This window comes from Mytilus edulis, chromosome 12 (genome assembly GCF_963676685.1).
Source record: "Mytilus edulis chromosome 12, xbMytEdul2.2, whole genome shotgun sequence".
NCBI classification, from domain to species: domain Eukaryota; kingdom Metazoa; phylum Mollusca; class Bivalvia; order Mytilida; family Mytilidae; genus Mytilus; species Mytilus edulis.
Window position 1 is genome coordinate 8,218,769 of NC_092355.1, and position 24,097 is coordinate 8,242,865.

The 24,097-nt window shown below is 32.0% G+C and overlaps 1 protein-coding gene across 1 annotated transcript in view; it reads right to left on the bottom strand.

The window, feature by feature from the left end:
• Positions 1-4,575: 4,575 nt before the first annotated feature.
• Positions 4,576-24,097, bottom strand: part of LOC139497388 (titin homolog) — a 61,820-nt gene continuing 42,298 nt past the window's right edge. The window contains exons 15-24 of the mRNA XM_071285601.1: positions 19,489-19,733; positions 18,896-18,959; positions 18,033-18,108; positions 15,249-16,762; positions 13,945-14,043; positions 9,994-10,167; positions 9,276-9,436; positions 8,465-8,596; positions 7,300-7,391; positions 4,576-6,733 (exon numbers count right to left, since the gene is read on the bottom strand). Of these exons, the coding sequence (XP_071141702.1) occupies positions 6,127-6,733; positions 7,300-7,391; positions 8,465-8,596; positions 9,276-9,436; positions 9,994-10,167; positions 13,945-14,043; positions 15,249-16,762; positions 18,033-18,108; positions 18,896-18,959; positions 19,489-19,733 (3,164 nt within the window). The 3' untranslated portion in view covers positions 4,576-6,126. The remainder of the gene's footprint in view (positions 6,734-7,299; positions 7,392-8,464; positions 8,597-9,275; positions 9,437-9,993; positions 10,168-13,944; positions 14,044-15,248; positions 16,763-18,032; positions 18,109-18,895; positions 18,960-19,488; positions 19,734-24,097) is intronic.

The window sequence follows — 24,097 nt, forward strand, 5'->3', positions numbered from 1 at the left end:
AATAAAATGACATTAATACATAAATAACAACAGACTACTAGCAGTTAAGTGACATGCCAGCTCCAGACCTCAATTAAACTGATTGAAAGATTATGTCTTCATCATATGAATATCAGGCACAATCCCTCCCGTTAGGTGTTTAGTATCATACTATCATAAAATAATTTAACAGAACATAACCCGTGTCATTCCAACAACTGTTTTTTAATAAACGTGTTTAGTTCCGATGCAGAGACCCTATAAGTGAATCTATATTAAAGCCAAAATATGCAATCTTTAATGACCTGACAACAGTATCGTAACTATAACTCTTCTTAATAAGTCTGTTGAAAGGTTTTGTAAGCTTTTGAGGTGAATACTGACATTTTTGTGCTTTGTTAAGAATATTACCATAAAAGATTGGATGTGAAATACCTGAACGTATAAGATGTCTGCATGTTGAGTTATATTTACGAATTATTTCCTTATACCGATGATAAATTTAGTAAATGTTTTGACTAGTTTGTCATATCGAAAACCCTGGTGTAATAATTTTTCAGTTATACATAAATTTCTCTCGCTAAATTCTAATACGTTGTTACATACACGAGCGAATCGTACAAGTTATATAAACACCATAAGATGGTGACAAGGGAACGTCACCATCTAAAAATGGATAATTAACGATAGAAATGAAAAATCATCTCCTTTATCATAAATGTTGATGTCCTTGTTCCGATGATAAAATTTAGTAAATGATTTGAATAGTTTGTGATATCGAAAACCCTGGTGTGATTATTTTAAGTAAGACAGAGATTTCTTGTGTCAAAATCTAATACGTTGTTACATACACGAGCGAATCGAACAAATTGAGATATGTAAACACCGTACGAAAGGGAAGTATTTATTTTTAATATTAGCAGGATTTTCCTAATCAGTCTACATACTGAAGTCGTAATTATTGAGAGCCAATACATCATCCAAATATCTTAAAGTGTTATATTTTAGTATCAGATATTGTTTTGATGGTTATTCTTTGATGATTTCGGTCATAAGTGTAGCACACTTAATTTTCTTTGAAAATCCGATAACCTGGCGATACTAGTATATGGAATCTCAATACAAACAAAAATGTTATCTAGTAAAAATCAAGGGCAGTTATTGTATCAAACCAGGTTCATTTGACTTAGTTCTTTTGTGTGTTGTTACTAAAAAAATGACCTAAAAGAATTTGAATACATAAATTCGCATTCTGACTTTTTGAACTAGAGGCTCTCAAGAGCCTGTATCGCTCACCTGACTCTATTTGGGTTTTTGAAATCATATAAAAAAGATCAAATTTGGCTACAAAGTAACAACACTTGGCCAGCACTAAGGAACATTCATGCTATGTTTAGCTTCATTCAATTCAGTGGTTCTCTATAGGATGACTTTTGTATGCATTTCCCATAGGGTCCTATGTTAAACGAAGTCCCCCGCTGGCGGCCATCATGGATAATGGATCGAATACAAAGTAACAACACTTAGCCAGCACCTCATAAGGAACATTCATGCTATGTTTGGTTTCATCCTATTCAGTGGTTCTCAAGAAGAAGTCATTTGTATGCCTATCCAATAGGGTCCTATGTTAAACTCAGTCCCCCGTTGGCGGCCATCTTGGATGATCGATCGGCTACAAAGTAACAACACTCGGTCAGCACCTCATAAGAAACATTCATGCTATGTTTAGTTTCATTCTATTCAGTGGTTCTCTAAAAGAAGTCATTTGTATGCATTCCGTTGGCGGCCATCTTGGATGATGGATCGGCTACAAAGTAACAACACTCGGTCAGCACCTCCTAAGGAACATTCTTGCTATGTTTGGTTTCATTCCATTCAGTTGTTCTCTAAAAGAAGTCATTTGTATGCATTTCCTATAGGGTCCTATGTTAAACTAAGTCCCCCGCTGGCGGCCATCTTGGATGATGGACCGGCTACAAAGTAACAACACTTGGTCAGCACCTCATAAGGAACATTCATGCTATGTGTGGTTTCATTCCATTCAGTGGTTCTCTTAAAGAAGTCATTTGTATGAATTTCCCTTAGGGTCCTATGCTAAGTCCCCCGCTGGCGGCCATCTTGGATATGTCTTATTTCACACATTTTGATTGATCTAACTGTATGTTATTCTGTAATACCAAAGATTTCCTCCCGCCCAAACCATTGGTGTCAAAAAGTAATTTGAGCCAAAAAAGTCATATACGACATTTTAGAAGCCCAGCGACGATATAAGGATTTTTTATCAGCTTTTTCTCGTTTAATCCATTTCGAGCAGGAAGTACGAAGTGAGTCATGAATGATAATACTACACGCATTTCAATTAATAATTGACAGAGGAGGATTTTTATGATTTTTTTTTAGGGAAGTTCATCTGTTGCATTTAACCTATTGTTGTATAAACTCAGCAAAGATTAACAGGAGTGGCTTGAACTATGTGGTTGTAAAAACTCATCAAATATTACCGGCAGTGTATTAACCCTGTAGTTGTAAAAACCCATCAAAGATCACAACCAGTGGCATCTACCTTGTGGTTGTAACAACATATCAAAGACCCCAGTTGTGGCATCAACTATGTGGTTGTAAAAACTCACAAAAGACCAGTGAACATGAGGTCAAGGTCATATGACACATACCAGTTTGACATGCAAACCTTACTATCAATTTTTACACTAAATAAAGATGACCTATTGCCTAAAGAATCTGTGTTATGAACTTGACCAGGAAAACTTTACCTTGTTCACTGATCTGTGAAATGATTTCGAGGTCAGATGTAAACTGTCTGACAGGCACGAGGACCTTGCAAGGTATGCACATATTAAAGAAAGAAATTAACCTTACAAAAAAATCAAACTTCATTCAAGTAGTCACCTAGCAGTGAAAATGAAATCAAGGACAAATGACTGATAGAAATTTCATAATATAAGGCATCTATAAACAAAGTATGAAGCATCCAGGTCTTCTAACTTCTTAAATATAAAGCTTTTAAGTAGTAAGTTAACACTGATGTTGTGGTCAAATCACTATCCTTATGTCGAGCTTTCTACAACAGAAGTAGCAGGCCTTTTATAGCTGACTATGGAAAATGGGCTTTGCTTATTATTGAAGGTCGTACCTGACCTATAGTTGTTAATTTCTGTGTTATTTCTTGTGGACAGTTGTCTCATTGGCAATCATACCACATCGTCTTTTTTTAAAATGACAAACACTCACCAAAGATGAAGAAAACATTATAAAATTTATATTTATTCTACAGACAAAACATCTGGCACTACATTTCTATCAACAGAAATGTTGTTATCACAGGAAATACAATCACATTTGATTTAAAGTAGAGACAATTTCAACTCATAACAATTTCTAATCATTTTCACATGATTCACATTTGATTACATGTAAAAGACAATTTAAACTCATAATAAGATTTTTTAGTACAACTGGTGACTAAATGTTACATTATTACTTCTTATCAATCATTTTACACTATCAGTGATATAAATGTAAGTGAAATGTAAAAAAATATAATTTGAAAATTTTCTTTCAGAAAATGTGAAAAAAATAATAATTTATATCCTTAAATAATAGATTTTACTTTAACAATACAAACTTGATGTTAATATTAAGTTAAACTCATTTTTGTCTCAAAATTATTTCAATAATTAAAAAAATGTATTATTTCCAAAGCATCAAAAAATAATTAGCTGATTTAATTTTTCTAGTGTGACAAAAACATGAGAGCATGGAGTCTTCTCAAAATCGAAATCTTTTAAGTAAAATGTAAAATGTTAAATGTAAAATGTGTATTATTACAATGTAGCTTACACAACCCTGTAATAAATCTGACACAAAATTGTTCATTCTGTGATATTATAACAAAATATATAGCATCCACAACAACTAGTTCAGCATAATGTCCAAATATTGTTTACAGATGGAGAATCAGGAATGTTTATTACTGTATTTGGCTCAAATTTCCATTAATTTTACATCACATAAGTAGTGTCATGACATAATCAAACAGAAAAATATGTATAACTTTCATATAATTAGGCAATAAATTAGTTGCAATGTCAACCATGATTATAAATCTCAGTTAAATTTGACTGAAATATTAAAATAGGATATTTTTTTTATTTTTAAATATAAATCATTTCTTGCACATATTATTTTTTTCAATTAGTGTATTCTTCCAAAATATATTGTTTTGTGGAAATAAGAGTGAGATTTTATTTTGAGGCATAAAAAATTGATTCAAAATATTTTTTCTTTCTTTTAAACTATACATTAGTGTTGTTACAATTCAAAATATATATTTTTTGTAATGCATTCAGAGCCAAAAGTCAAGAGTTTAAAAACTTACAATAATAAGGCCAACATCAGAACTTCCATGTCAATTTGAATAGCAAATACAACAACAAGTCACAACCCTCAATTTATTTTTCAAATTGTATATAAATATCTCTATATAAGATTTGAAATATAAATAAACAAAATTCAATTAAAAGTTATTTCAATAAAAATAAAATCACAAATCACAACCTTGTTTTTATCAATGAAAAATATCACAATAATTTTTTTAAATGAGCAAATTTACAATATATTGAGTTCGTATTAGCAATGTGTGTGGACGGGAACGATTAAAAATGAGGTCAATATTACAATATATTGAGTTCGTATCAGCAATGTGTGTGGACGGGAACGATTAAAAATGAGGTCAATATTACAATATATTGAGTTCGTATCAGCAATGTGTGTGGACGGGAACGATTAAAAAATAAAGTAAAATTTACAATATATTTAGTTTGTATCAGTAATATTTGGACGGTAATGATAAAAAATAAGGTAAAATTTAATACACATTTAGTTTGTATCAGCAATGTTTGTGGACAGGTGTGATTAAAAATAAGGTAAACATTAAAATACATTTTATAGAATACAATTTAAGTTAGCAGAACATTTCATACCTTAGTTGTAAACAGAAATCCTATAAGGATAACAAATTTTACAAATTGGTACATTTTTTTTTGATGATTTAAAAAAAGAAATGCAACCTTAATTTCCATTAGTACATGAAGTATTGAAATGTTCACTGCAAGACGCTATCAGGTTATCATAAATATATTAAAACCTAGTAAAACTTATTCTCCCTATCTAGCATGTATTAAATGAATAAACGATATCTATTATTAACATAAAAAGTAAAAGTTACAATAAACAATTTAAAATTTGGACGGAAACTAATAATTCATAAATATATAAAAAGTTGTATAATAAATATGTTCGGTCACAGTATTGGCATGTAAGATAGAAGTCATGAATTATAATTAATAGAATTAGTATATACAATTACTAATATACTATATATGTTTTGAATAATTCCCTGTTTAAAAAAAGATACTTTTGTTTCACTGTTCTGTTGTTATATTCTTTTAAGTGTATGTACTAATTCCTTAAAAAAAAAAAAATAGAAGACATATTAATCTATAAAATTCTCATAATCTTAGTTAATTATACAAAAAATCTATAAAATGATGACTAGTGTCTACATGTAGCAAAAATAATTAAAGCCAAAGCCACCAACACCAAAGTCTTGACCATGCTACATTGACCAGCATGCTACATCCTTATATAACAAATCTTTTCTGTTTATAATTCATATAATGTTTTCCTTTGAACTAAATAACCTATGAAATGCTTCAAAAGTTTCAAAAATTAGAAAAAAAATAAGTTCTCAGAATTTGAAAAAAATAAGTTCTGAAAAAAATAAGTTCTCAGAATTTGAAAAAAATATGAAATTATAAATATTTTGTGCCAACAGCTACATCAACTGAAGAAATAAATGCTGTCTTGCAAACATCTCCTTATAAGTCATGGCCGTAACAGTCAGTTATGCACTAAAAGTAACAATCAATAATGGATAGAGATTATCAAATGACAAGATTTTTGTTTATACTTAAGAGTTTCCTAATAGATTTACAATTACTGCAAATGAAATAAACCAAGTTATCTTATTTAGATCTGTAACTACCTTTTTAAGCAAGAAAATGTCAATAAAATATTTCATATCTAACATTTTGGCAAAAGTTCACATTTAAGCAAAAGTCACAAGATTTATTTGAGAGTAGACACCATTTTGTCAGAGCTAGCTGCTTTATTAAGTCCAAGGTAGTTCCTAATCTCTTCCTGTGTTTTCTCAGAGATTTTATTTCCCGGCATGACAGTGATATCTAAAATGGTGGTGTTACATTTAACCAGATCAATTAGCAGCCGTCCTCCTTCATCAGAGATACCGGTTGACTCAAGGTCAAGTGTTTGTAGATTGGTATTGACCTTCAAACTATTGACAAGGGCAGCAACTCCTTCATCTCCAATCTTATTGAAATCAAGGGTCAATGATTGAAGAGTTTTGTTCCTTTTTAAAGCTTTTGACAATCTTTTCCATCCAGTGTATGAGACTTTTGAATTTCCATTTAAATTGAGAGTCGTCAAACCAGAATCATTTTCCAGAAGATGAGCCACATGCCCCATTCCTACATCTCCAATCTCTGTGTCTCCTAAATCCAGTTCCCTCAGTACATGATGTTTGGTTGTCTCCCTTGTTTTGGCTCCATCTACTTCCTGTTCTTCCATTTTGTTCTGATTAGAAGCCTGTTTGATGTCAAGGATACCATTAACTAACTGCTTCACACCATCATCTCCAAGAGGATTGCCATGCAACCTGAAATAAAACAAAACAAGATCAAATTGTTTAGTTATAAGTCTGCGACCCTATGATTATTTTATATCATTTAAACAGAAATTTAAATTCATGAATTAACATTTAATAGTTTTTTAAAAAAATTCATAAGGGTTCCGCGGAACCCAATGACAAATGTAGGATCACTGTATTTTTCTTTAGCGACAAAATACAAATTTTTATGGATTTGAAAATGAAGATTTTATGATTTAAGATTTTTCTAAGTGCTTTCTATACAAAATATGAATAAATTCAATCAGTTGTTTTTGGGAAACTTAAAGAAATAACAGCCATATTTTTTTCTGTTTTCAAATTTAATAATTCAATTTATGTTATTCAAAAGTTGCATGCAAAATTTTGACAAAAATAATATGACATAACCATTAAAATAAAATATCACGTTCTTCATGAGGTATATCTTTTTTAGCATAAAGTTGTCCTTAAAAGTTTTTAGTTCGTCCTGCTTGCTGGTATCTAAACATTTTTGTGGAATTATGCCCCCTTTCAAAACTCCTTGATCCACCTGCCCTTCCTAAGTGTATACTTACAGAAGTATCTGTATTGATGGTTTGCCTGATAAAATCTCTACCAGCTTGTCAGCAGAACCAGACCTCAACTTGTTAAGGTTAAAATTCAACATCTGTAACAACAAAAGCAACTATTAGTAAATAAAATGTCACATTCCATTATGAGGTTCCTGATGGGCTTTCAGAATATACAGAAAAAATATTGGAAAAAATATGTACGGCAAGAAAAAAGTATTAGCAAAAAAACTCCAAAGTCACTTCAAAAAGGGGAAAGTTCATAAAACATGAAATTTTTTTTAAATCAAATGTCAGACTATATCAACCCATCAGAAAACAAAGTTAACTGTGATATTCCTACTTGGTACATGCATTTTTCAAAGAAAATGGTGGGTTAAACCAGGTTTTAAAGCTAGCTAAACCTTCCACTTGTATGTGAACAAAGTTCACAAAAAAACAAAACATCATCTCCATACAAATCAACAAGCAATGATCAGACAAAATTTTGTGAGGTTCTAACTTTCAAGCTAAGAGTTGCCAGGTTGCTGATAACTGTTGACAAACTACTTAGACCCTGGACAGAGGAAGCCATAGGCAGTCTTTGGCCAGAGAAAACAAGCAACCTTTATCAGGCCAACTGGCAATTCTTGTCACATATGATGCAAGGGTTAGAAGATCAGTATCCCCTTGCCAAGTAAGGCCCCATCTATAAAGGGAACAACCAACCTTCATCAGGCCAACTGGCAATTCTTGTCACATATGATGCAAGGGTTAGAAGATCAGTATCCCCTTGCCAAGTAAGGCCCAATCTATAAAGGGAACAACCAACCTTCATCAGGCCAACTTGCAATTCTTGTCACATAAGATGCAAGGGTTAGAAGATCAGTATCCCCTTGCCAAGTAAGGCTCCATCTATAAAGGGAACAACCAACCTTCATCAGGCCAACTGGCAATTCTTGTCACATAAGATGCAAGGGTTAGAAGATCAGTATCCCCTTGCCAAGTAAGGCCCCATCTATAAAGGGAACAACCAACCTTCATCAGGCCAACTGGCAATTCTTGTCACATAAGATGCAAGGGTTAGAAGATCAGTCTCCCCTTGCCAAGTAAGGCCCCATCTATAAAGGGAACATCAATATACAGCTGTATTGAATGAACACAAGACATTAACTGTATATAACTAACTAACCAGTGGTTTGGATTCTGTAGTTTTCAAGGCATTAGCTATGGCTGTAAACTTCTCATCATCAATCCCAGAATTCCTTAGGCAGACAGATTGTAAATTGTCTCCCTTAGATAGGACATCACAAATTTCTGTTACCTAAAATAAAATAAAATCTTTAAGCATCTTTTTATTTTTATATATCAAATGTTAATTGTATCAATATCTGTATTCATAGACAGATATCCTTGGGTGATTCCTGTTTATCCCTCTGAAAAAACTGTTAGAAGGGGTATACTCAGAACACGTACAATTATGCATTTGTTAAGTTGAGAATTTCGTATTCATGAATCTTAAACTATGGACAATGACAGAAAATAACACTTTGATTAACATTTATAATTCGTTTTTAAAGTATTTACTTAATTATGCATGGTTTTATTTAAAATTCATACTGTTTATCATTAAAAATATTTAAAAAAAATTCCAGTTGAATAAAATTCAGACCATGTTTGACTATTGCATACCTGTGAACTACTAGTCTTGTATGATTTTTAACTTTAGTTTCTTGTGTATAATTCGGAGTTAAGTATGAGGTCCATTATCACTGTACTAGTATACATATTTTAGGGGCCAGCTGAAGGACACCTACGGGTGCGGGAATTCTCGATACATTGAAGACCCATTGGTGGCCTTCGGCTGTTGTCTGCTCTATGGTCGGGTTGTTGTCGCTTTGACAAATTCCCCATTTCCTTTCTCAATTTTACTGAAGGCAATACTGATAGGTTTTTTTTCAGTTTAATAAAATGTGCACCATGATTGACCAACTATTGCATACCTGTGAACTACTTAGGGCAATATTGTTGAGTTCCAAATCTCTTTTGCCTTCAATTGAAGATAAAATAGTTCCTTCCACTAACTGAGGCGGAGTAATACCAATCTTGGTCAGGGTAGATTTTACCTCTGTATGACTGGTAGCCAAGTTGTCAGGGTCGTTTCCTGTAAAAACAAGTTCAGTAAGATCTTATTTGTAGTTTCATAGAAAAATTTTGTACATGGCCATTATATCTTAGAATAAAAAAGAATTCATAAAATTGATATTTGAGGATTGAAAAAAGTGACAGACATGAGTAATGTAATGACAGACGGATGGACAGACAGACAAATGGAGGTATTATGGAAACAACCCTTTTGGTTTTTATAAAAAGGACTAACTTAAAACTTTATGTGAGATGAGAGCTTTTTTTGATCTGTGTTGAAGGCCTTATTGCAAATACATTTTTTTTGTCATTGATAGAAACCTCATGTCCTTAGTTTTTCTATTTAGGTCAATTAAGTATACATCGTAATTCATTTCTTGGATACCTATTTTTGTGGTTTGAGAAAATAGTGAAAGTTCGTGGATATTTGATTTTGCAGTACTGCCAAAGTCTGTATACAAGCCTATGGACAGTTTGTAATTTTCATCTTTATCCACGAAATCCATGACAATTGGTATCACAAAAAATAATAATAAAAATTAATCCACAGTATCTAAAAAAAATCATTTGTTTAACCTCCATGCATATTGTCATCTTCACTTTCACTGGCAAATATTGTGGTAGCTTTCATCTGTTCCCCTTCACTTTCACTGATAAATGGTTCTTCATTGATTATCTTCTCTTGATTGTCAACAGGTGGCGCTTCACTAACTGGAACATCATCTTTAGTCAGGATTTCTTTCATTTTTTCTGCAAGAAGAAATTACTGTATCTTAATACTCTTATACAAAAAAAATTGTTCTCTACTATTTAACTGTTAGCTCACTAAGAGTTATGGGCTTTGCTCATTGTTGAAAGCTGTATGGTGATCTGTAAATGTAAATTTCTATCATTTGATTTTTTTGTGGAGAGTTGTCTCATTGGCAACCATACCACATCTTCTTATTTTTTGTTTAATGAGAAAAATAATGTCCATTTATTTTCTAAACGTACTGTTTCATGTGTGCTTTATTTTTGTAAATACTTGTTGTCCTCAACTTTAGAAAACTTAATGGTTTCAATTACATAGTAAATCAAAGACACAAATTTATTATTTTGAAAATCATATTTTTATGCCCCATTTATGGCCATAATGTTTTCTGGTTTGAGCCTCCGTCTGTTCGTTTGTCCGTCAGTTCATCGTTCTGTCCCGCTTCATGTTAAAGTTTTTGGTCGAGGTAGTAATTGATGAATTTGAAGTCCAATCGACTTGAAACTTCGTACACATGTTCCCTATGACATGATCTTTCTAACTTTAATGCCAAATTAGAGATTTTACCCCATTTTCACGATCCACTGAACATAGAAAATGATGTTGTGGATAGTTCATCCCTGTACTGGGGACACATTCTTGTTTGCACTCCTTCAATATAGGATATTTTGTTGATCTCAAAGGACATGATTTATAACCAATTTGGAATTCAAAAGGAAGAAAAGATACGGATAAACGTACTTAATGACTATGTGTGTGGTTAATTAAACAAAGAACCCTCTCCTCTTTCCAGTGGCGGATCCAGAAATTTTCATAAGTGGGGGCCCACTGACTGACCTAAGAGGTGGCCCGCTCCAGTCACGCTTCAATGATTCCCTATATAAGCAACCAATTTTTTTCCCAAAAAGGGGGGGCCCGGGCCCCCTGCCCCCCCCTAAATCCTCCTCTGCTTTCTACAGATAAGCATTATATGACAGAAATACTGATATGAAGTGGAAATATCTATCATTTACTGATTCTTAAATGATGGTAACTACCTACTATAAATTCAGAAATTAATGCGAGGTTTTTATTATTGTGAAATATGTGATAGAGTTGTAAATGCAATAATTTAAACTCGCATTTTGAAATATTTTATATGAATTGAACAGGATTTTTCTAAAAATTGTAAAAAATAAAATTGCATTTAAGTCTAAAATGACAAAATCGCAATAATAAATGCACGCAATAATTTCTGAATTTTCAGTATATATAGGCCTTGTAATTTTAAATTTTCATAACTTTTAGCAACTCTTTATATAGTAAGAGAATGGTTTAAACAGAAAATCATCTAAAACAATATTTGAGAAAAACTAAGGTATTCTGACGGTTACTGCACCTGATCTATGTACATTACATTTCAATTTTCTTTATAACAAAAAATAGGTGAATGAAGCAAAAGTAAACAAATTTAAATGAAAAAGCTTTTCCACAACATGAAAACTAAATAACTAAAAATGCGAAAATACTGAGATGTGGTATGATTGACATTTTTTCCAAGTCATATTGCACTTTTAAGGTTATAGCACTAGTAGAATTATTGCACTATCAGATAAGGCCATATTGCACACATAAAACTATTGTATTGTAAAAGTTATAGTCTACAAGGAATATTACAATGCAATACAATTAAACCATAATTCGACTTAATTCTACACATTTAATATAAAATATTACCTTTAATGAAAGCCGCAAAGTCTCCTGGATGTTTGAATATTAACTCCAGCCAATAGGATAATTTGTTATATCATCTCCAGCCAATGAGAGAATTTGTTATGTAAACTACAGCCAATGGGAGAATGTGTTATTTTGTTGTATGGAGTGAGATGGTTAGTTACAGTAAAGCCAACAGAAAGATGTGTACAATACAAATACAACCTTGTTGTTGAAAGTGCAAAGGTCAATGACAGTTGCAGTGCAGAAAGTTCATTATCGGAAGGGCAGCAGCTGATATTACACATTAGGAAAGCATAAGTTTAAAACTGTGAGTTAGTGTATGGATATACACCACAGAACAAGCAGTGATTATAAAATCAAAGGAAGGATTTCAAATTTGGATTTTGACCCCATTTGCTAAAGAAATAATGTTTTGTGATTTTGAAAATAAAATGAGAAAAAAATAATGTTTAGGCTAAGTTTGGAAAAAATTCTAAATAACAAAGACAAAAATTAGAATTTCATTTATAAAAAGATTTGAACTGATTTTTAAATAAATTACTTGAAACAATAATGAATAGCACAAACACAGGTTTAATGAAAGATGCGTAAAAATGGAAACAAAGCATATATATATATATACAAATGCATTGGTGTGCAAGTGTTAAATTCAAACAGTTAAAGGCAAATGGCAATTTACAAAATCATTAAAAAATAATTTGGACCTAATAAATATTATGAAATTTTAAAATAAAATTACTAATTATAATATCTAAAAATATTAAAATATGAATTCTACATCCCAATATTAAAAAAAATTAAAATGCATTCACTTGAAAAATATTAAATTGATTTTTATATTTTATTTGTGTACAATGTCCAGACATACGCAACACACATCTATACAACTTAATTCAATTTTGTACAAGTTAAATTTCTAAACAATTATCATGAAAAAATCTGCAAACAGTCAGGGGCAATTATCCCAAAATATACAATCATACGAGTCAAAAACTGCAGACAAATGTTTCTCATCATAATTCTTTTTTTTTCGATTTGAATGGGTTTTTTTTTCAAAATAAGACAAAAAAAAAATTTAAATTGAATTTCAAAATGAATGCATTTATAAAACAAAACATCAACAAAAAGAGTGAAACATTGAACTACAAGGAGCAGAGAGAAAGGGGAAAGTTTTAGTAAAAACTCCATTTTTTTCTTAAGGCTGCTGTCCCTTCCCTGAAAATAGGAAAGAAACAAATGGTTAGCATTGGCACCTCTAAGCAATCTAGGATGTGTAATAAAGAATTCAAGAGGCAGGATATAAGCAGATTATCTCCCTTTGTGATAATTCTTAAGTTATCTTCCTTTGGGAAAATTCTAAATTTTGTTCTGATGCGAAATACATTTGATAGTTTGAAAATCCTTAAAATAATTTCTCATGTAATTGGTGTGTTATTTGAACTTTGTTGATTCATTTAAAACTTGTACCATTTGAACTAGGTGGATTCATTAAAAGCTAGTGTAATTTGAACTATATTGATACATTTAAATCTGGTGTAATTTTGACTAATCTGATTCATGTCCCACATTTGTCCCATATGGACTCATGTAACCTGGGTGTATTGATTCATATAACAAGTTTTTTTTTTAGTCAATTTTCAATAAAACTCTAACTGTCTCAGATTGTATTTGAAATGATGAGAGCTGTATGTTTTTATAGACAATCCCTATCAACTAGAAATTTAATAGTATTTTCAGCAATAACTTGTACTCTAGCTACAAAATAACAATATTCTAGCCTACATTTTTCTAGCTTAACTTATCAATTCAATTATTAGATCAAATCATTTTCTTGTACTATTTTTTCTACAGCTCACTTAGCTGCATTCCAATGATAGTGAAAGAAAAAGTAGATGTCTTTGAGCGTCAATAAAATGGCAACCTTGCAGGTTTCAGATTTAGTATCTATTGTAACATAGATTTCTTTGAAGGTCAATAAGACAGCGACCGAACTGGTTTCAGAATTAGTGTTCATTGTAAAATAGATGTAGATGAAAATACATCACTTCGTGAAGACTTACCAACAGTCTTTTGTTTATCTTCATCTTCACTGTCAGATGAATCAGACGAGGAATCAGATGATGAGCCACTAGATGAATCATCTGTTGTTGTTGTCGTGTCTGAAATAGGTGTTAAAAAGTTGAATACAAAAGAAAATAACTATAAATATAAACTAGAGGCTCTAAAGAGCCTGAATAGCTCACCTTTGTTTATATTTATTAAACAAAGAACACAGATGGATTCATGACAAAATTGTGTTTTGGTGATAGTGATGTGTTTGTAGATCTTACTTTACTGAACATTCTTGCTACTTAAAATTATCTCTATCTATAAAGCACTTTGCCTAGTACATGTAGTTACAGAGGAAAATATTTTGTAAAAATTTACCAAAATTTACCAAATTTATGAAAATTGTTTTAAATTGAATATAAAGAGCAACTCCTTAAGGGGTCAATTGACCATTTTGATCATCATGACTTATTTGAAGGTCTTCGGGACAGGTGAGCTAAAAATGTGGTATGATATATTGCCAATGAGACAACTATCCACCAGAGTTCAAAGGAAATTAATGTCAGCAATTATAGACATGGTAACTATGAAGTCTTGAACAATGATTAAAACCAAACAAAGATGTGACCACACAACTTCATAAAATATTATCATTACTCATTTATTTTTACCTGTCACTAGATTGATGAACAAATGACCTCACAGACCAAACTAGATGTGTCAAAGCGACACGAATGGCCCCATCCCAAAAAGTTGAAAAATCTGCAATTTCAATATAAACACAAACATGATGGTAGCCTCACATATCAAAAATCAGCTCAAAATCTGGAGGGGAATAGAGAAAAAATCTGTATAACTGTGATTTTCAATAATTTATCAAAGTCCAAAGCCCGCAATTTTGGCAAAAATTAGTGGAGCAGAACGAAACTTTAACTTGATCTGTAACTCATCATAGTTAACTCACATACTAAAAATCCGCCCCATATCTGAAGGCGTTTAGAAAAAAACTCTGTATAACTGTGATTTTCAACAATTTCTCAAAGTCCAAAGCCCGTAATTTCAGCAAAAATTAGTGGAGTGGTACAAAACTTAAACTTGATCTGTAACTAATCATGACTAACTCACATACCAAAAATCAGCCCAATATCTGAAGGCGTTTAGAAAATAACTCTGTATAATGGTTTGTTGCGGAATGACGGAATTACGGACAAGGGTAAAACTATATGGCACCGACAACTTTTTTGCGGGGCCATAAAAATATAATGACTTCTAGTATTGTGGGCCAAGCATAAATATCAATTTTTCAAAACTGTACCTTTTTTCTCCTCTTCTTTTTTCTGCACTGTTTCTGTTTTCTGTACTACTTCTGTTTTTTGTACTACTTCTGTTTTTTGTACTACTTCTGTTTTTTGTACTTCTTCAGTTTTCTGAACTGGTACCTGTTTCTGACTCCTATCAGTCTCAGTCTCTGTTTCACTACTACTGGTTCCACTAGAACTACTTGAGCTACTAGTTGTGCTCTTTTTCTCCTTCTCCTGGATAACAGATAATTTTGCCTTTTGTTGCTCCGGTTCCCTTTTAAGTTTTTCGTTATCAGTTTCAGTCTCAGTAGCAGTACCAGTCTCAGTACCAGTTTCAGTTTCACTATCAGAACTTGAACTTGATTCGTCAGTTTTTGGTCTACTGGTCGTTACAACATTAGCTTCTATGGGATGTGGTAAAGTGCTACCAGGACGAGGGGGTGTTATAGCCCTCGGTGTTTTTTCATTGTTACTTTCACTTTCAGAACTGCTAGAACTTGATGATTCCTTTTCTTCCTTTATAGCTTTAGTCTCGGGTGGAGTGATAGATTTTGGAGATTTTTGGTCGGTGTCAGTAGTAGTCTCAGTTTCACTACTAGAACTATCAGATGACTTTTTGGGAGTTGAAGCAGGGGTTATTGATTTAACCACCTTTTTCTCAGCATCAGTTTCTGTTTCAGTATCACTACTAGAACTTGAACTAGATGAAACAGTCCTTGACCTTGGGGGTGTGACCTTAGCTGGAGATGGAGTCCTTGGAGGGGTGACCTTTGAACCTTTTTCTTTCTCTGTGTCTGTATCAGAATCACTGCTACTAGAGCTGGATGATGCTGGGCGACTAACCTTTGGAGAAGCAACACGCTTTGGCGTAGATCTCTCTGACGCACTGCTTGTGTCGCTGCTGCTTCTATTCCTTGTTGACCTTGGTTTCTCTGTCACAACCTCCCTCTCTGCCTCTACCTGTCTATTAGCTTCTTTAACCTCTTGTTCGTACATTTTAGAGTAACTTGGTGCCTCTGGAATATAATCCATTCTAGGGGTGGAATTTAGATTTTCAGTCGGTTTCCTCTTAGCATAAATATCTCTTTTAATTTTCTCTTGTCTTTCTTCTTCTCTCCTTCTCCTCTCCTCTTCCAGCTCTTGTTCTCTCTTTTTCTGATCAGCCAGCCTCTTTTCTTCTCTTACTCTAGATTCTTCTTCATGTCTTCTTCTTTCTTCATCTTCCTCCCGTCTTTTTCTCTCTATTTCTAATTGTTTCTGTTCTTCTTTCAATCTAGCTTCTTCCTCTTTTTTTCTCTCCTCTTCTCTACGTTGATCAATACTACTTTGGTGATCCTTCTTTCTTATCTCTTCCCTAGACAATTGTCTCTTGAATTTTTCCCTTCTTGAATCAGTAGATGAAGAAGATGAAGATGAAGAAGATGATGTAGATGACCTTCTTTCTTTTCTTTTCTCAACAACAGGCTCACGTTGTATTGTCACAACAGTAGGCTTTATCTCTTCTGTCTTTCTTTCTTCTTCTTTTATCCTACAAAATATTAAAACATAAAGCTTATGTTTACCAGTCTTATGAACGTATTAACACTTTTGGTATTTAGCTGAATTTTGTCTCCAAATGACCCTAGATCCGAATAACCTTCCGAATTCAAGCAACAATCACGTTTTAATTAAGACGGGAATTTGGGAACCTGTTTTTTTATGTAATGGTAGACAAACTTGTATATAAGAGTAAATACATCTATTGTACTGTAAATTAAGATTTCTTTTATGAATTTAATAATGAGATTGTTGAATAATGGAACAATAATGCAATGTTGCATACAATCAATATCATGATTATCTCAAATAAGTTTTGCTAAAAATCTATCCTGTCCAAACTTAAAATTGGTTTATGGATTGATTTAAACGAACATCTTTTCTTAAACTTGGTTTTTGCACAGTGTTGAAGGCCTTGCTTTGACTTTGAGATGAAGAAAATTGATACAAGTTCAGTTCCTCTGCTTTTAATATTGTACATTGTACTGATTTTATGTCATGTATGGATACCCCACATATTTTTCTTTCTATTTTATCATTTGTATTGAAAAAGAGGGGAGAAAGATACCAGAGGGACATTCAAACTGATAGATCGAAAATAGACTGATAAGATCATGGTTGAAAAAGAACAAGAATGTGTCCATAGTACACAGATGCCCCATCTGCATTATCATTTTATATGTGAAAATGGGGTAAAAACTTTGCCATTAAAATTAGAAAGATGATATAAAAACTAAGCAACACAAACCCCACTAAAAACTTGGGTTGATCTAAGGTGTTCAGGAAGAGTAAGCAGATCCTGTTCCACAAGTTCCACCTGTCATGTTGTTCATGTTATTATAAACCCAGTAAACAGTCTAATTCGGTAAGTCTCAATTGTGAAAAGGGTACAGGATTGTAGTTACAACAAAAGGTATTGGCTGACTGTTTCTGACTGTTTATTTGTCTGACTGTTATTGACTGTTTATTTGTCTGACTGTTATTAACTGTTTATTTGTATTGACTTACTGTTTTTGACTGTTTATTTGTCTGACTGTTATTGACTGTTTATTTGTCTGACTGTTATTGACTGTTTATTTGTATTGACTTATGGTTTTTGACTGTTTATTTGTCTGACTGTTATTGACTGTTTATTTGTATTGACTTACGGTTTTTGACTTTTTATTTGTCTGACTCTTTTTGACTGTTTATTTGAATTGACTTACTGTTTTTGACTGTTTATTTGTCTGACTGTTATTGACTGTTTATTTGTATTGACTTACGGTTTCTGACTGTCTCTACTCTTAGCACTAGAGCTACTACTGCTGCTACTAGTGCTATCTTTTCTCTTCGGAGGAACTGTTTACAAAAAAAACATCAGATTAAAAAAATAAACTTACTAAATATTAGTTTCTCAAATACAAAAGAAACAACCAAATGATGTGTTATTGATGGAGGTTTATAAACATAATTAACTGATCCATGTTCTGTATGTGATGTCTTTAGTCAGAAATCTGTATTTCAGCAGAAATCTGTATTTCAGTGGTTGTCATATGCATGATAAAACATATTTGTTTTTTGTTTATTGTTTGGTGCATATATGAGGTTGATTGTTTTCTTGTTTTAAAAGTTTTACTTTTCTCTATTTGGTGCCTTTTGTAGCTGAAATTTGTGGTATGGATTTTGTCCTTTTTGATAGATTTAGGTGGCATGGTGATGTATAATTGTTAACTTCATTTGGTCTCTGATTTATCTCATAGGAAATCATACTAAATCTTTTAATTTTAACATAGTAGTAATGATTTGAAATAAAATGTAGCTTGTACTCAATGGGTATGTTTTGGGGGATTATCTTGTAAAATACTACTATTTTGTAGAATCCTCAACAATCCAAAACTGTGGCTATTATAGATTAGAATCATGATTGGAATTCCATTATTTCCTTGTACTTTAACTATTACACTATTTTTCTCTTATTATGAATTTATTTTGCCAAATATTCCCTATTTTTTATGATCAATATATGCTTCTTTCTCTCAGAATATTCTTCATTTTATTGCCCTTAAGCTGTTTTTTTGCCCCTATTCTCTAAACCCTAAAAAGACTCTTATAGATTACGGGTGTGTGACCGTGGCAAACACTTTACCTGGTTCACGTTGAATCCATTTCTTACTCTCTGGCTGTTCATCTTCGTCCGAATAACTCTGTAGCTGAAATCAAAATACCAAATGTTGATGACTAGGAAATATATTTTAAAGATAAGTTCTTGTATAAATATGTGTATTAGTTATTGAATGTACTGTCCAAAAAATAAATCTAATTGGCTTATGAATATTGTTTATAATAAAAGAATATTCCAGGTACCTTGACCTATAATATTTTACTTTTCTAATTTGTTACTTGGGTGGAGAGTTGTCTCATTGGCACATACCACATCTTCCTATATAAACAAAATTGAGAGGTGGTATAGGGTTGGGATGATTCTTTTTTTTTATACCCCTTCACAAATTATTATTGTTTTCACTGGTGACAAAATTGTACCTGCTTCCACTGGGATCACCAACAGGAAAAGCATAACGTGATGTCAAACCCTTTCATACATTTAGTTTCTAAAATAGCCCCAAGGACACTCAAATTTTTCTTTATTTAACACCTGAGTTTCAAAAATAAATCTGAATTTGCAGGAGATAAACCGCAGACATGACTTTTTAAATTTTTTTTATAGAATTTGACCTTCACCTTCACCGGTTTATCTTTCTCTGATCTTTCATCATCTGACAAATCTTTCTTCGTATCTTCATCTGCTCGCAGTCCATATATCTCTCTATCATTCACTTCTTCTGTCTTTGGTGTAGGGGTGTGAGATCTTGGTGGTGGTGACCTGGATCTTGAACTTGAGGATGAGGAACTGGATGAACTTGACCTTGACCTCCTTCCTTTAGGCTTTGTCTCTTCATCAGATTCAAAATCGTCTTTGTATTTTTCTGCAAAAAATAAAAGTTTCAAGTTAAATATTCTGAAGACTAAAAACCTCAATAAAAAAAAATAATTTCAGAATCTTTAACTGCAAATTATCTTTAATTGGTTTTCTTTTTTACTGTCAAATGTATTAGCTATTTGAGTTCGTTCATAAAATCTATCGATCAATTAAATAAAATTCTTGAGTGATTGCATCATTAATATGATTTGTCCTTCTTGTAAGAAAATATACTTTAACTTCAAATTACTTTTTGAAAGTTGCAATTGCAAAATGTATATAATCACAGCATGTTTCCTTCACTTTACAAAACAAAAAATAAACATTAACTTACCGTGCTGTGTATTCATTCATTTTTCGTGGATTGACAAAAAATTGAATTTTGTGGAAACTTGATTTAATGGTTTAATACCAAAGTCTACCTGCATTCCTATAGAGAGGTTGCATTTTGTTGAACGCTAAAATTTGAGGTTCCCCTTTACCCATGATAATTGGTTAAAAAATGAAAAATTATGAATCCACAGTAAACTTGCTGATTGCCAGTACACATCTCATAGCATTTGGTTTCAATTTATACTTACCATAATTTTCATCTGTTTCAGAATATATGACAACCACCTTATCAGAAAACTATATTTTGCATTATCCACTTTTTACATGCAGCAGCAAATTTACTTTATGCATATTTTGCATCTTCAGATTATTGTTTGAAGGGCAAAGTGTCCTTCTGTCACAGTTTAGGTAAACTTTCACTATTAAAAACTTGTTAATTTTTACGAATCTTTATCTTGATAAACAAAAACCCATATCTATAAAGCTATGAATAGATAACAATAATTATGCCTTTTTATCTAATATATCATAACCAATGAAGTGAAGCAACAACAAAAATTCAGATATAAGAGTGAGTGACATTAGAAAACATCAAAATCTGCATATAAACCTTTTACAATGTTTTTTTTTTTATGTTCACATACGACATATTTACTGGCAGAAAAGGGTATCCAATGAATAATAATAAATCAACAGTAATTGAAATTCCTCTAACTCTAGGTGGCATTTAACTAATATATCTACCTCAATAACAGACCTCATCCTCTAATGATAAAATTATTTATACTATGTCTTCAATCAGAAACAATTATGTGACAACTGTTGGACAATGGTGAACAGTTAATAAAAACATTTCAAAATAGAAACAATATTTATTGTGAAGAAATGAATTTTTATTTTAACATTATTACAGACATCTATTTAATACAAGACTTAATATACACAATATGACATAAAGCCTGGCAAAAGGGTAAAGCTAAGTATATTTTGGCACTAATTTCTAGGTTAAAATTCCTGTCAAGTGAAAACACTTCTTTGATTGGAATGATTTAAAAACAAAAAATCTTTCTTAAAAATCACATTTAGTTTTGGTTTTTATTCACTATTCTATTCAAAATTAACAAATCCTTTTTTTTTCGGTTATGTGTCATGAGTGCTAAAATAACTAAGTGCCTTGAACCTTTTGAGGGTCTGTGTGGGGATTAATTTTAAGGTAATTTTACTTTAAATTTTAATACCTATTTTTTTCCAAATTTTTTTTTGCCTGTTTTTCTCTACTTTCAGGGGGCTGATTTAAGTGTAGGTTTGGTCAATCATTCTCATACCCCATCCAGACCCTCATTTAAACATTCACAAAGATTAAAAAATACAAAATAAAATCTATCTAATACAATAAAGATAACCATTAAAAACATTACTATAACATTTTTTTTTATAAAGATTAATAAAAAGGAACAATATCATATATCACAGAGATCTTAGGGTTAGCATACTTAGACTTATATTGTACAACCAATATATGTATGATTTTTCATATTAGTCACAAATATACACTGTTGTACCAAGGGTGAATGATCATAGGGACTAAAATAATACAAACAAAAACAATAACTCAAAAGAAATCTAAAAAGGAGAAATCCATAAGAACTGACGAAATCAAAAGTTGAGACTTTATCAACCAACACAGTGGCGGATCCAGGGGGGGGGGGGTTCTGGGGGTTGGAACCCCCATGTTTTTTGGACGATCAATGAAATTGAATGGGAGCATATAGTTGGAACCCCCCCCTTTACTCTGGGTTGGGAACCCCCCCTTTTTAAAATGGCTGGATCCGCCACTGCAACAGAACGAACGGCAAGCAACTGTGATATTCCCATCTTGGTAGACATTTTCCTGAGAAAATGGTGAGTTAAACCTGATTTGATAGCTAGCACTTTTCTAAGAAAAGTTCCAAATTCAAAGTTTCACAACTCTTAAAAAACTTTTGTAATTGGTGGATGACCGCATATTTGTAGAGGATAAAATCTAGGGTTTATCTGTCAGAATGCCGAGTGAAATTTCAGATGGCAAAACAATTTATTCAAATTCAGGCTGGATCATTTAAATGTTAAACAAAAATGCACTTTAAAATTTGCCAATGTTAATCTTAAATTTATAGTCACAAATATCCTTTCAGGCGCTGATCTGTGTCAGTATGGAAAACTCATTGCCACAGGAAAATCAAAGATTTACTCAAGTAAGTTTATAAAATAGGATTGTTACTTAAAATATTCAACTTCAACAGAATTATATGCTGTGAATTATATATAAAAGGTAATTTAAAATATGAAATGTGAAAATCATTTAAATCAAAATCTATCTTGGTGTTTGTCCAAAGATTATGTGAAATATTCAAATTTTGTTAAAAGAAACAAGAATGTGTCCCCAGTACACGAATGCCCCACTCGCACTATCATTTTCTATGTTCAGTGGACCGTGAAATTAGGGTTAACCCTCTTATTTGGCATTAAAATTAAAAAGATCATATCATAGGGAACATGTATACTAAGTTTGAAGTCGATTGGACTTCAACTTCATCAAAAACTACCTTGACCAAAAACTTTAACCTGAAGCGGGACAGACGGCCGAACGAATGGACTGACGAACGAACGGATGAACAAACGGACAGATGCACAGACCAGAAAACATAATGCCCCTCCACTATCGTAGGTGGGGCATAAAAAAAAATTTCTTTTCATTTATTTTGTAAATCATATTCTCCATGTGATAATGCCAAATATAAAGAGGATATAACATATAAAAAGATTTTAGTAAAACAACAAATTACTCAATAAATGACTAACTAATACAATATATTATAGGTAACTTATTGTTATCATTATACAGTAGAACCTGTTTATAAAGGCCATCCTCCAGACCACAACAACCTGACCATGTAAGTGAAATGACCAATCAATTGAGGCTGAAATGAAGGACCTCACAAGAGATGTTTTCTTTACAGCAATGACTATATACTGTAGATTCCTTTATTTTTTGTGGATTGTTAATAAATCATGTTATTCCTTGATATTTGATTTGGAGTCCTTAAATGTCTTTATATAAGCTTATACAAATTTCATACTTCTTTCAGTATTGAAATTTGTGATTCCCCCAAACCCACTAAACCAAGGAAAATAAGTATCCCAAGAATATTAATGAAACCAAAGTAGTAACGTTTGTCTACTGTATACATGATTTATCACACAATATCTATACTAATTACAATAAACTATTTTCATATAAGGGACTTTTGGTTCTGGAGTATATAAATTTTCAACTGGTAACCTTCTCTGTGGAAGGACTTTCTGGTATTCTCTTGAGTCAGAGCAACTCAAAGACGTAAAAAAAAAAAAAAGATCGATGCAATTTTTGAAAATTATTAACTGTTTTCCAATATTTTTGTCATGTATAGAAAAACTTAAAAGGGTAACTTTTCCTAACATAATGGATCAATTGTAAGCTTGATTTTACTTCTTGTACTAATTGACAGAGTATCAGAATGTCCTACCACAGAGTACGTTACCTGCCAAACAAATTATATACTCAGGAGTCAAAAGTCAGTGGTATGAAAATAGTAAATTAAGACAGAACTATAACCAACAATTATTTTATAATTAAAAACATGTCTATTCTACTTATAATAAGATATGATTATGTTTATTAGGACTGGTTTCCTCTAAAGTTAAACTTCTTCTGTCTGGTACCCTGATGTCTTCACAGTCTCTACAACTAAAACAGTGTTCACGGTATAAATCTTAATTCACACAGACAATATTTTTCCTAATAGAATCTTCTTGGGAATTCTTTCAAATTTTGCAATAAAGCTAATTTCATGAACTGCATGTACTCTAAATTTATAAGAAGATGTGGTATGAGTGCCGATGAGACAACTGAGACTTCATTCAAGTCACAATTTTTATATAGTAACAGGTCTTATGGACGAAATAAAGTTAAACCATAACATCTAAGAGGTAATTTAAACCATGACATTCTTTTAGACA